Consider the following 12,263-nt stretch of genomic DNA (forward strand, 5'->3'; position numbering starts at 1 on the left):
CCAGTGGAGCCATTAGCAGCCATAGCTGGAAAATTAGAAGTAGCTCTCACTCCCCCACTATGGCTTAAAAGAAAGCAGGCACTGGGACTGGTAGAAACAAACAAACCAAATAATCAACTGAGGCACAAAAGTGTCCTCAGGGTTGATGGGCCAAGTTCCATCTTTCCCGTGTCTCTCTGGCATCTTTTTGTCCCCCTCCAGGTGGCTACCACTGCGGAGGAGATGGTGGATTTCCCAGTCACCCTGGACTCCCCCCAGCGAGTGCCTCTGCCCAGCCGTCTCTTCTTCTTCACCCACCTCCTCCTCCTCTTCCAGCCTGGGAGGCTGAACCCAGGTAGTGTACCTGACCTGTAGCCTATCAACCAGGACCTAAGCATACCTGCTTTCACCCAGCCCTCCTGCCAGGTGCTCCCAGGTAGCCTGTATCATGCAGGCCAGGTGCTAAGATACAAGATTTCCATTGCAGTTGTTGAAGAGCCACAGCCCCCAGAGTACCACCCAGTCCCACATACAGCTCTCCCCCACCATCTCTCCAGCCACCCAGCACCCCTTACACATGTCCCACAATCCCAAAAACCCCAGGCACAACAGGGACATAGCAGAAGAATACCAGTACCAGTATGGGTCTGTCTTGGGCTGAACCAGTTGACTCCACTTCTGCATATACACCATGCTTCCAAAATGTAGTAAGGCCTTCAGGTCTATCATCCATCATGAAAAAAGCTGCCAACATAGAGCATAAAGTGATTATGCAAGTGCAGTTCCCTAAGCTTGAAATAGGAATTCCATGGTGACGAGGCACAGCCTTCAAGCAGCTCATGGTCAAGAGAGAAGGACAGATGTGATATTAACAGATGTGCAGCTCTGTGTGGCCCCAGCTGCAAGGGAAATGTGCCCAAAGGCTTGGGAGCCCAGCTGAGAGAATAATTTGCTTTTTCTGGAAAACCAAGGAGAACCACAGAGTGGAGACACAGTTTGAGCAGAGCCTTGCAGGACTCACACTCTGCAGGAAGAGGACAGGTGGAGTGCGTGCCCAGGGAGAAGGCAGGCAGCAGGTGTGGGGTGGGGCTGCTGAAGAGAAGCTAGAGAGGAAAGATTGTAGGAAATGTTTGGGGCTTCACCCAGCAGCAAAAAGGGGTCTCAAGTGAAGGAATGAGAGGAACCCATGGAGGGAGAGCTTTAAAGGAGGGAAAGGAAGGACACAAAAGCCAGGGAGAAGAGTGAGGACATGTCAGTTAGCAGGCAAAAACACAAGAGTAATTTGCTTTTTCTGAAAAAAGAGGCACTGCCACAGAAACAGCAACTCTTGTGGAAACTGCAGAAGACAAACGCTTCTGTGGAAGAGGGCCACAAGGAGACACCGCTGAGGAAGAGGAGCAAACTAAAGATCCTCATGAATAGAAATCCCCAAAGCAGGATTTTAGCTAGAAAACTAATGAAACAGGGAGCCCCTGTAGGTCATTTTAATACCCTCTGTTATTACAGAAGTTGTACGTGTACGTTATGAAAAAATAGAAAATCAGACAAAGTAAAAATAATAAAACTTCTATTCTCATTATGGAGAAATTGATCTGTCTTCTATCAGATCTTTTCTCTGAGCATTTATGCAAATATGCATTTTATAGTAAAATAAGAATATAGTATAAACATTTTTTCAGACTTACTGGGATTTGGGGGGGGTGCAGGCAGGGGAGAGGTCAAAAATTCTATTTCATTTAATGTCCTGACCATATTTAAATATCCCCAAAGTAACATTTGCAGCTGGTTGGTTCAGCCCAACAGCACGCACTGTATCTGTTCCCTGTGCACTTTTCAATCTGGCGCGTTCACTTTTTTAATGACAACTACTCATTCAAGATTGTCCTAGAGAGTGTGTCACCTTCCTCATTTAAATGGCTTACTGCCGATTCCTGAGCTGCAAAGGAACGTGATGAAGTCTTATATTCAGAAAAGCTGATTTTAGCCCTTGTTCTGGCTCCTCCTCGTAGAGGAGGTCAAGGTGGTCGGCCCCGGGGAGTCCATCCTGGCGCACGTCGGGGAGGATGTGGAGTTCCCGTGCCACCTGTCGCCGTACCAGGACGCCGAGCACATGGAGATCCTCTGGTTCCGCAGCCGGGCCTCCGAGGTGGTGCACCTGTACCAGGAGGGCCAGGAGCCGCACGGCCGGCAGCTAGCGCAGTTCCAGAACAGGACCCAACTCATCACCCACGACATCGCAGAGGGCAGCGTGATCCTGCATCTTCACAGCGTCATCCCGGAGGACGAGGGGGCCTACGGGTGCCGCTTCCTCTCGGGCCGCTTCTCTGCGGAAGCTCTGTGGGAGCTGGAGGTGGCAGGTGCGGGAGCTGCCCAGGGCCAACAGGGGAGGTGGAGAGTAGCGTCCCCTTGAATAGAGCTGCTTTGCCCATGAGTAGCTAGCGAAGCACAGAGAAAGGGAGAGGATCTTTAATTCCTTTAAATGTTTAAAAAGAAAGATCCACTAAAAAATGAGCAAACGAAATCTTCACTAAAAAAAGATATCCAGATGATCCTTAAATATATAAAATGATTACTTTTACTTAAAATGAAAGAAAGGCAAATTAATGCTACATTGACATACTTTTTTAATCGAAGATTATCAAACATTTAAAAATTTGCCCACACATTCTTGGTGGAGCTGTGGGCAGGCAAGCACTGCACTCTGCACGGCATTGCTGGAGTCTGAAGCTCTGGTGCCTGAGAACCTTGCAGGCAGCTAAACACACCACCTGTGCCTCTGCCCTGTGACAGGCCAGGCCCAGCCCTCGGGACACATCCTCCATGTACCTCCCGCGGCTTGTGTGGTAAAGGCGGGCATATAAGTCAGTCCCTGTAGCATTATTTGTCATTGTAAAACAATGGAAACTCCCCAAATGTGCAGGTGTGGGCTGAGTAAAGTCCTCACACCTGAGGGGGGGGGGCGGGGGGCGGGAGGGAGGCAGATGCACACTGCACAGCTGGAAGAATGAGGAGCAGCAATAGGAACGAAAAAAGTAAGATGCCAAAGAGGTTCTATAACCTGCAAACTTTTGTGTAAGAAGGGAGAAACAATGCACAAAAGAAACAGAGAATATGCTAGAAACCAATGAAACTGGTTACCTAAGAGAGGGGAGGGTGCAGTGGGGTGGAGAGAGCAAAGGTCTGGACTTTCCTGACATACATTTTTTTACAGTATTAACATATAAACCCTATTAATATTTTGCTTATTCAAAATATAAAACTAATTCCACAAGTACAGGGAGATAAAGGGGTGCTTATAACAGGCTCTCAAGTTCTAGTGGGATTCGAGAGAAAGAGATGAGAATCTATTGAAATTTGGGGTGGAATTACTCTTCATTCTAGAGGGACTGTCCCTCGCATAATATAACAAAGTACCTGTAGCTTTTCCCAGCCAAATGTCCCCCATCCCCCATTTCCAGGTGTCCCTCATGGATAGTACTGTCCCCACATCCTACTGCCACCTCTATAACTGCTATTTACAGTCCACAGTGGGGGGGTGGGACATGAACCCACATGTATTTTAAGAGGAATCACAGCAGCACCTTGTGGTGATGTGAAGGGTGAATGGTGGCATAAACTTCATGTAAAACTTCTGCTCTTTCCCACCCTGCCTGCCACCCAGGGCTGGGTGAGGACCCTCACATGTCTCTTGAGGGCTTCAAGGAAGGAGGCATTCAGCTGAGGTGTAGCTCCAGTGGCTGGTACCCCAAGCCCAAGGCTCAGTGGAGAAACCATCAAGGACAGTGCCTGCCTCCAGAGACAGAAGCCATCATCCCGGATACCAGGGGCTTGTTCAGTCTGGAAACTTCTGTGGTCATCAAAAGGGGGTCCCACAGCAATGTGTCCTGCTCCATCCAGAACCCCCTCCTGGTCCAGAAGAAAGAGTTCGTGATCCAGATCGCAGGTCAGTGGGTGCCAGTCCACCCTCATCTCCCTGGCCATCACATTTTCCATGTCCCTTGTCTCCAGGCATCTGTAAGGGCACACAGGTCCTGGGGTCTGTTTGTGTATGGGGTGGGCTGTCCATGACTCCTGAAAAGTCATCAATTTGGATATCAGGAGCTTATTAAGAGTCTAACTGACAATCCAAATGGTAATTCACTAAAACCCAGAAATTCTACTTATTAAGATCCTCATGAGAGTCCATGTGTTCCTCATTTCATCCCTCAAATAACATTTACTGAGCACCCACCAAGTACCCAAAGCCCCTGCCCTGAGGCTGACATTCCAGAGGAGGAGACAGACACAAAAGAGTGAATGACACTATGTGTTAGGTGGTAGGTGCCGCAGAGAAGAAAGAAGCTGGGAAGGGTGCCTAGGCTGGGCTGGGTGTGGATGCGCTTGGTGGGTGAGGGAGAAGGTGGTTAGGCAATGAATTGAAGGTGAGGCCATTATCTAGGATCAAAGTCTTAGTATAGAGGCACCATGGAAGGGTTTAACATTTGTGGCTCTAATTGCTTTAACACTTGAGGACAAACCCAACCAATTTCCTCATCAGTCCAAATCAATCATTAGGATGGCAGAAAGAAATCCCATCCTTATAAGCAATGATTTGTTTTCAGATTAGAGGGCTTGGCAGCACCATATGTCACAACAAACTTCATCTGAATTTCACCTTGATTGGTGTGTTAGCTAAATGTCTTTATGTAAAGGAAAAAAAAAATCTCAAATCTCTGACTAGCGCTGGGTTTGCACTGGAGGCAGTGTCTGTTACACCCCAGCATACATGGAGACAGGAGGGCTTTCTCTTTTGATGTTCACATTTCAAAGATTTGGGTCTGGGTTTCTGAAGGAAAGTATTCTTAATTTGTAAAGCTAGCAGGAAGCTTATTTAGCTTTTCAGAAGATATACACACATCTCAATGGTGCAGAGAAAGGATTGACAGATTTTCTAAAGGAACTGCTCTAAGAAAGGGAAGAGGAAGAGGAGTTCTCTTCCCCCTCCCCTTTTTTTAAAGATTTATTTATTCATTTATACAAGAACAAGGGTGCAGGCCAGATGCGCAGGAGGGTGAGAGGATCAACCAGAGACAGAGCAGGGAACAGAACAGGCAGACTGATGAAATACCCTGCTGAGGGGATCAGCGGGCAAGACAGGAGAGGTCTGTGGCACCATGTGGGACCCTCGCTGGCCGGCCAGGATCAAACTGGCGCTGCAGAGGCTGCGGACAGCTTCACAATGAGGTGCTCAACCACCTGTGCCACCAGGGGAGGCCCTCTCTTCCCCTTTTTGCCCAAGGAAAATCCATATTTTTCCTTTTTAAATTGTATTTATTCTTCACAAAGTGTATGATTCACATAGATATCTGCAGGGAGGGCTCTCAGGTAGAAGGAAGAGCAAGTGCAAATTGTGTGGTTATTGGAGAAACAGGACAGAGGCTGGACCAGAAGATCAAGGTCAAGGGCAGCAGGCCAGGGAGGCCCTGGATCCTGAGCCCTTGCACTTGACCACTGGATCAGTGCTTTCACAAGCCATCTGGGGTGAAGGGCCAATCAGTCCACTGTCTTTCAATTAACCCAAGACTTTCATACAGATAATAAAAGCATAGTGCTAAGAAATTTAAAAAAAAAAAAAAAAGGACTCACTATACCAAGTGAGACACAGGACAGCATATTGTCTGATTCCACTTATAGGCAGTATCTAGAGTAGTTAAGAAGGGAAGTAGAATAGAAGTCACCAGAACCAGGAGGGGGAAAATAGTGGTGGGGAGGGGAGGGAGGTTGGTGTTTAGTGGGTACAGAGTTTCAATTTGGAAAGATGAGTTCTGGAGTTGGCCTGGGGAACCATCGCCACGTGAACATGCTTAATGTCACTGAACTGTACCCCTAAAACATTAGGATGTCACGTTTGACGTTATGTATATTTTACCCTAGTAAAAAAAGAAAATATTTTTTTTACAAAAGCAACAATTTTTATAATTATGTTCAACAGACACAAATTCTCTGAAACTGCCACCAGCATCTCTGAAAGTTTACTCCCCATTTTGTGCCCATATTTCTTCACTGTGTGTACACATCCCACCTCAGGCAGACCCCTCCCTGGCAGCCAGGGGAGGAAACGGGGAGCTCTCAGTCAGCCCCCAGCTGGCTGTGCTAGCAGTGCTCCCAAGGGTGTGCTGAGAAGTAGGAGCCAAGTGTTGTCAAGAAGCTGAGATGATGATTGGATTCAACTGTGAGGGGAAGAGCAGTGACAGGTTTCGGATGCCAACCTGACACCTGGAGTCTCTTGTCCTTCAGGAATAGGCCAAGAACAGGGAGAAGTAGAGGGAGTCGAGCCTTGGGCACAGTATTCTAAGCTGGAGACTTGGTGTGGCCCAGCAGCTCTTCTTTCACATCCTTCAGTTTGGAGTCCTTTCCCCTTTCTGAGCAAGTTCAAGTTCACTGCTATTTCTGGGGTTCAGCAAAGTAGCTCTCCTGCTGTTGTGGGGCCCAGAGGGCAGGTATTCAGGTGCGTGTGTCAGAATAGTTTAGTCACTTAGTGTTTAGTGGTGCCTGAATGCAGACAATTCCCTGTGCGATGTTTTCCAGATGTATTTTTACCAGAAACGTCCCCCTGGAAGAGAGCTTTCCTGGGCACGCTGGTGGGCCTGCCGTTCCTTCTGGCTCTCCTCACCACACTGCTGCTGTACTTCTTTCAGAAGCAACGGAAATCCCAAGGTGAGAAGCTGTTTGACCAGCTGGTGAGGCGGGAGGAGGGAAACAGGCTGGGGAGCACACCCACTCAGGACCTCTCCCGTTCCTTCTTCCTTTCAGAAAAGTTGAAGAAGCAGACAGAGAAGGACAAAGGTAAGCAGGAGAGGGAAGCTCTCTACCCACACCCTTATACCCCTGACTAGCAGAAGGGAGCCCACTGGGTCAAGAAAGTCAGACTTTCAGGTGGGGCTGGGGGTGGTGGTGAGGAGTCTTGGGAGCAGATTCCAGAGGGATACTACATAGGTTTGCTCTTCTGCTTCTGCCTTTGAGCCCCTCGGCTTCCCAGGGCACCAAGGCCTGGGTCTGTGCATTCAGAGAGAAAGGCCCTGGTGGTCATTGACAGAAATTACCTCTTTTTTTCTTCCTTCTGCAGAGAAACTCACAGCACAGCTAGGTAAGTTCTGAGTACCACATGCACAGCACTGGCTGCAAACTAGTGCAATGAAAGAAGGGGTTCAATGATTATAGGCTCCCCTTGGAGCCTTTGGAGAGCCATGAATGGCAAGGGTTTCATTCTAAACCCACCCCTGTGTGCCCTGCACTTCTTCACTTCATATGGATTTCTATGCAGCTGTCAAAGAGGTCTGCCCTGAGACCCTCGGGACAGACCCTGCCTCTCTTGTCCTTGCAACTTGGAATAGTTAGGTATAATTACACTAGTAAATGTCTACTCCCTCTAGATTATCTTCCTGGGATGTCCTTCTCTCTTTAATGTGAATTTCACGGGGAAGAATAATACCTTTAATCTACACCAAAGATTCACTCTTTTCTCCAGGGAAAGTCAATACATTGAAACCACAGAGTGGGTATGTTTATACGGAGGAGGGAGAGTGAATGCAAAAAAAAGGGAGAAAGTAAAAGAGAAGGCTACCTGAGTGGGGAACAGAGCTCAAGAACCACCTTGTCTTCCCCAGTAAAACTGCAGAAAAAAAACATGAGCTTGTCTTAGAGTGTACCTAGTCCCCCCCCCCCGGAAAAAACAAACAAAACAACAGTCATATAAATCATTAACACCATAGCAGGAACTAGGATAGAGTGTTTCTCAGAAACATTTCCTTGTATTAGATGATATAGGTTGGAGGGTAGAAAGGAATGCAGTTCTAGTGGCAATATGTCAGAGTACTTGGTATTCAGCCAATATAAATAATTCTATGCAATGTCCTCCCAATCCCTTAAACAGTGTACTCAGTAGGTGACCCTAAGGCTCATGCAGCCTCTGCCCAGTTCCTGGACTTAGGCAGGACTTTCTCCCCAGGAAAGTTTATGCTTTCAGGGCAAATGAGCAGTATCATCCAAACAAAACCAGAACCCTGGCAAGAGTACCCACACTACCAAAATCTGTTTTCCCTCTCAGCCATATGCAGATTTCTGCCTTAGAGCAAAGAATAGGATGGGCCATACGAATCCTGCAGATGGGCATGCAGAGGCAAGGATGGGATTGGGGTGAATGGTGTATTAAGACTAAGGAAGTCTTCCCAGTGGCCTAAGTGCTTTGAGAAAATGGTTCCACTCATCTGAAGGCTAATGACTTCTCTGTGTGTTGTTCTCATAGGGAAGCTTCAGACAGAGCTTGGTAAGTGATCCCTCTTAGAACCATTTCTTCTTGTGAACTTTTTATCATGTGATTATTCTCATATGTTCTTCTCATCTCCCAACCAGGTATGATGCTCGGGGTGGGACCCTACAGGCCATGCGGGTGGCAGGAGATAGGGGGTAGTGGCAGGGGGCACATGTAAGCAGGGTTGGAGGAACCTGGTGTTCTAATTCTGTATTTCCTTGCCTGCTTCAGACTGGAGAAGGACTGAAGGCCAGGCTGGTGAGTGAAGCCCACTTCCTTCCCACTATCTACTTTACCTCTCAGCATTACAGTCACTTCCTCGGATTAACCAATCACCTTCATTCTGGCTTATTCCACAGTCCCCCATGACACGTGATAATTTATGTCACTTAGTAGGGTAATATTCCAATTTTACTTTTGTGTTTATTTTGATATTGGCCTGAGGTACAAGCACACTGTAAACCAGTGTTTGTGCATCAAAATCACCTAGTGCCCACCCTCAAAGACTCTGACTCATGGGTCTGCAGCGGACATGTTACCCTGTTGTAACTGTTTCTCACCATACTTTCCTCCCTTCCAACAAAGAAAGTGTAATGTGTATCTTTATTTTGTAAGTATTTTTGCAAGATGCAAATTTCTCTTTTGTGCATGTGGATTTTAATTTGTGAAAATGGCATTTACAGTCTCATGCTATCTCTTCCTTTTCTCACTTATCACTGTTGTAATGTGCATTCCTGCGCCACATGTGCCCTGTCACCTTCCCGCTCCAGGCTACAGTGTAGTCCCCCCTTTTCCTGGGTAGATGTCCAGCCTGCCTCCAAATCCACACCCCCACAGCCTTAAGCTCATCGCCTTCTAGCCCTCTGTGAAGATTTCTCTGGGACGTATATTCAGAATGGGAATTGCTGGCCCATGGTGGACATGTCACTAAGTGGGATAGAGGAACCCCTGAAGGCAGCACCCCCATCCTGCCATTGGCAGAACATGGAGGTTCCCTATGCCCACATTCCCGCATGTGCCAGCTTTCTACACGTCAGTCAATAGGGAGGAGTGTTTCTCACTGTTCTTTTTCTGAGTACGCCTCTGAACAGCAGGAAGCTTGACATATCCATGCTGGTTGGCTCTTGGGACTTCCTCTTCTGAACACTGCCAGTTCATTCATGTCCTCTTTCACATGAGGTTACTATCTTTTCTTATTGACTCACAGGAGAGACATATTAAAATTACAATATATGTAACTATTGATATATTACTTGTAATACATTATTAACTACATGTGATTTGTCATTAGTGCTTGTTTATTTGTATTTATATAATACATACTTATAATATATAATTGGTGTATATATAACAATATAATTATAACATAATTACTATATATAATTATATGTGTATATATAGTAATATATTGATATTATATATATAAATATCATGCACACTATTGAAAAGAAATCATTAATTTTGATAAACTAATTCATCAAATTTTTACCTTATAGTTTGTGTGTATTAAATTTTGTTGAAGAAACCTTTCTTCACACTTAGGTCACAAAGATATTCTCTTATGTTTTCTTCTATTCAATTTGTATTATTGTAGTTCTTAGTTCATCTGAAATTCACTATGTATGGAATTAGGTGAGAATCTGATGATTTTTCTCCATATATATGAAGAAATACACATATATATGGAAATTCAGTTTGCCCAGTTCCATGTACTGTGCCACTGAGATTTCTCCATCAATATGTGAAAGTCAGTGCAAACTCCATTCCCACGTCTAGACGGACCTGTCTGTTGGCCCCCTGTTTATACTGCATTGCTTGTACTGCAATGGCTTTTATAGTACTCAAAAGTACAAATTCTCCATTTTTATATCTGTTTTAAAGTTAATGCACCTATTTAAATAAATGTTGGGATGAATTTATAAATTTCCATAAAAAATTCAAAAGTTTTTTATGGGATTGCTTTGGATTTGTTGGTGAATTTAGGGAGAATCTTTATAGAATTAAGTTCTATGTAAGGGCTATATATTTTTAAACTTCTACCAGTTATTCTTTTGAAAAACCAGGGTTGAAGACCTCTGTACTTTCTCAGCAAAATTTCAGCTTCTATGCAGCTTTGGGGTAACCCAGCACTGACGCCAGGCCCCTACAAAAAACTAAATTCCCAGGAAAATGCCATGACAGACCCACACCATTAGGTGTCATGGTGGGAATGGAGCTGTTTTGTTTGTGTCTCCCTCAGAGTTCCAGCATTACTGACTCAGAGCTCTAAGCCTATTTTTCCTTTCTTTTTGGTTTTAGAGTGGAGAGCAGCCCAGAAATATGCAGGTAACTGAAGCCAAACAATTGTGATAAATGACTTGGGTTGGCTGGATCAAAGAAGAGATAAAACTAGTAGAGAAAGGGTTTATCCAGGAGCCAGTTGTTGAGCCTGCACACTCACACACATACACAGTCACCCACATACACACCACCCCCCCAACAAGACATGTATACATGTTGGCATGTAGCTTTCTGGGCCTTACTAGGTTTGTTTCCATCTGAGAGGAAGGTTGTTAGGGTCTATTTGCAAGAAAGAATACAGAGTTTGTAAGGAACTTCCAGGTCATCTGGCAGAAGGGGTCCTGGGGGTTCTCATCCATCCACTGGGTATGTCTTGAGTGGTGCGTTGGACCAAATCATCTCAGAAGTCCCCTTCAGTTTTAAAACCCCAAAATTGCTGTAAAACAGAGAACAGAATTCACGAGATATTCTCTAAGACACACTGGGTGATGGGACCAGGAGTGACTAAGAATCACTACGGAGCTCCTTCGCTGTGACCAGGACATGGGGGAAGAGCGCCCTCCTCCACCCTCCAACCCCCAAACCTATCTTGTTTGCTATCTCTGCTCTTCAAGGAACCTAGTATGGAATTTAGGAACCTTCCAGTTCAGAAAAGAAATAGCCATTCCTCTCCCTTTCAAATGCGCAGGAGTGACTTCTCCATCACTTCAGTGCCAGGGCAATGTGGTGGCGAGGAAGGGGGTGACTATTCCCCACTAGGCCACCAGGAGAATGAGAGGACAGGTGGGGAGCTGGGGTGCCCAGAACCATCCTCTCTGGGGCACTAACCCCGTGACTCTGCATAGTGGAAGTGACCCTGGATCCGGCCTCTGCGCACCCCAGTCTGGAGGTCTCCGGGGACGGCAAGAGCGTGTTCTCCCGCGCGGAAGTCCCGGATCCCGCGGCTGCTGGCCCGCAGCAGTTCTCCGAGCAGACGTGCGTGCTGAGCCGCGAGCGCTTCTCCCAGGGCTGCCACTACTGGGAGGTGCACGTGGGCCACCGCAGCCGCTGGTTCCTGGGCGCCTGCCTGGCGGAGGTGCCGCGCGCCGGGCCCGCGCGCCTGAGCCCCGCCAGCGGCTACTGGGTGCTGGGGCTGTGGAACCACTGTGAGTACTTCGTCCTGGACCCGCACCGCGTGGCGCTCTCCCTGCGCGTGCCGCCCCGGCGCGTGGGCATCTTCCTGGACTGTGACCGGGGGAAGCTGTCCTTCTTTAACGGGAACGACGGCTCCCACATCTTCACCTTCACCGACACCTTCTCGGGGTCGCTCTGCGCCTATTTCAGGCCCAGAGCCCACGATGGCGGCAAACACCCGGATCCGCTCACCATCTGCCGGCCGCTGGTCAGGGCGCAAGTGTCTGAAGAGAACGACAATGACTTCTTGCTACAGCCTTATGAGGCCGACAATGACTTCTTGCTACAGCCTTATGAGGCCGCGGACCGCGCCCTGGGCCTGCCGTGAGGGGCTGTCTCGTGGCCGCGGGACCGGTCCTGGGCGGCTTCTGGGGCCTGCAATTTCCTCTGGTGCGCAAACGCCCAACATGAGTGCGCCAGAATGTCAGCAATGGCTAACGTCTCAGCACAGCATAAGGGGGACAAAAAGAGGGACTTTGCCCGTGTAGATCTGCACATGTATATGTGTGGTTTCTTTTTAAGAGGCACTGTCAAAGCTCAA

General features: G+C 47.3%; 1 protein-coding gene across 1 annotated transcript; it reads left to right on the forward strand.

The window, feature by feature from the left end:
• Nucleotides 1-222: 222 nt before the first annotated feature.
• BTNL9 (butyrophilin like 9) lies at nucleotides 223-12,050 on the forward strand (the record flags this gene model as incomplete). The annotated part of the gene is made up of 10 exons (XM_084242387.1): nucleotides 223-334; nucleotides 1,989-2,336; nucleotides 3,641-3,922; nucleotides 6,547-6,675; nucleotides 6,772-6,804; nucleotides 7,085-7,105; nucleotides 8,264-8,284; nucleotides 8,501-8,527; nucleotides 10,568-10,594; nucleotides 11,395-12,050. 10 exons carry the CDS (start codon nucleotides 223-225, stop codon nucleotides 12,048-12,050), a joined length of 1,656 nt encoding a protein of 551 aa, XP_084098513.1.
• Nucleotides 12,051-12,263: the final 213 nt, after the last annotated feature.

This window comes from Talpa europaea, assembly GCF_964194135.1.
Source record: "Talpa europaea genome assembly, chromosome: 9".
In the NCBI taxonomy this organism is placed as follows: domain Eukaryota; kingdom Metazoa; phylum Chordata; class Mammalia; order Eulipotyphla; family Talpidae; genus Talpa; species Talpa europaea.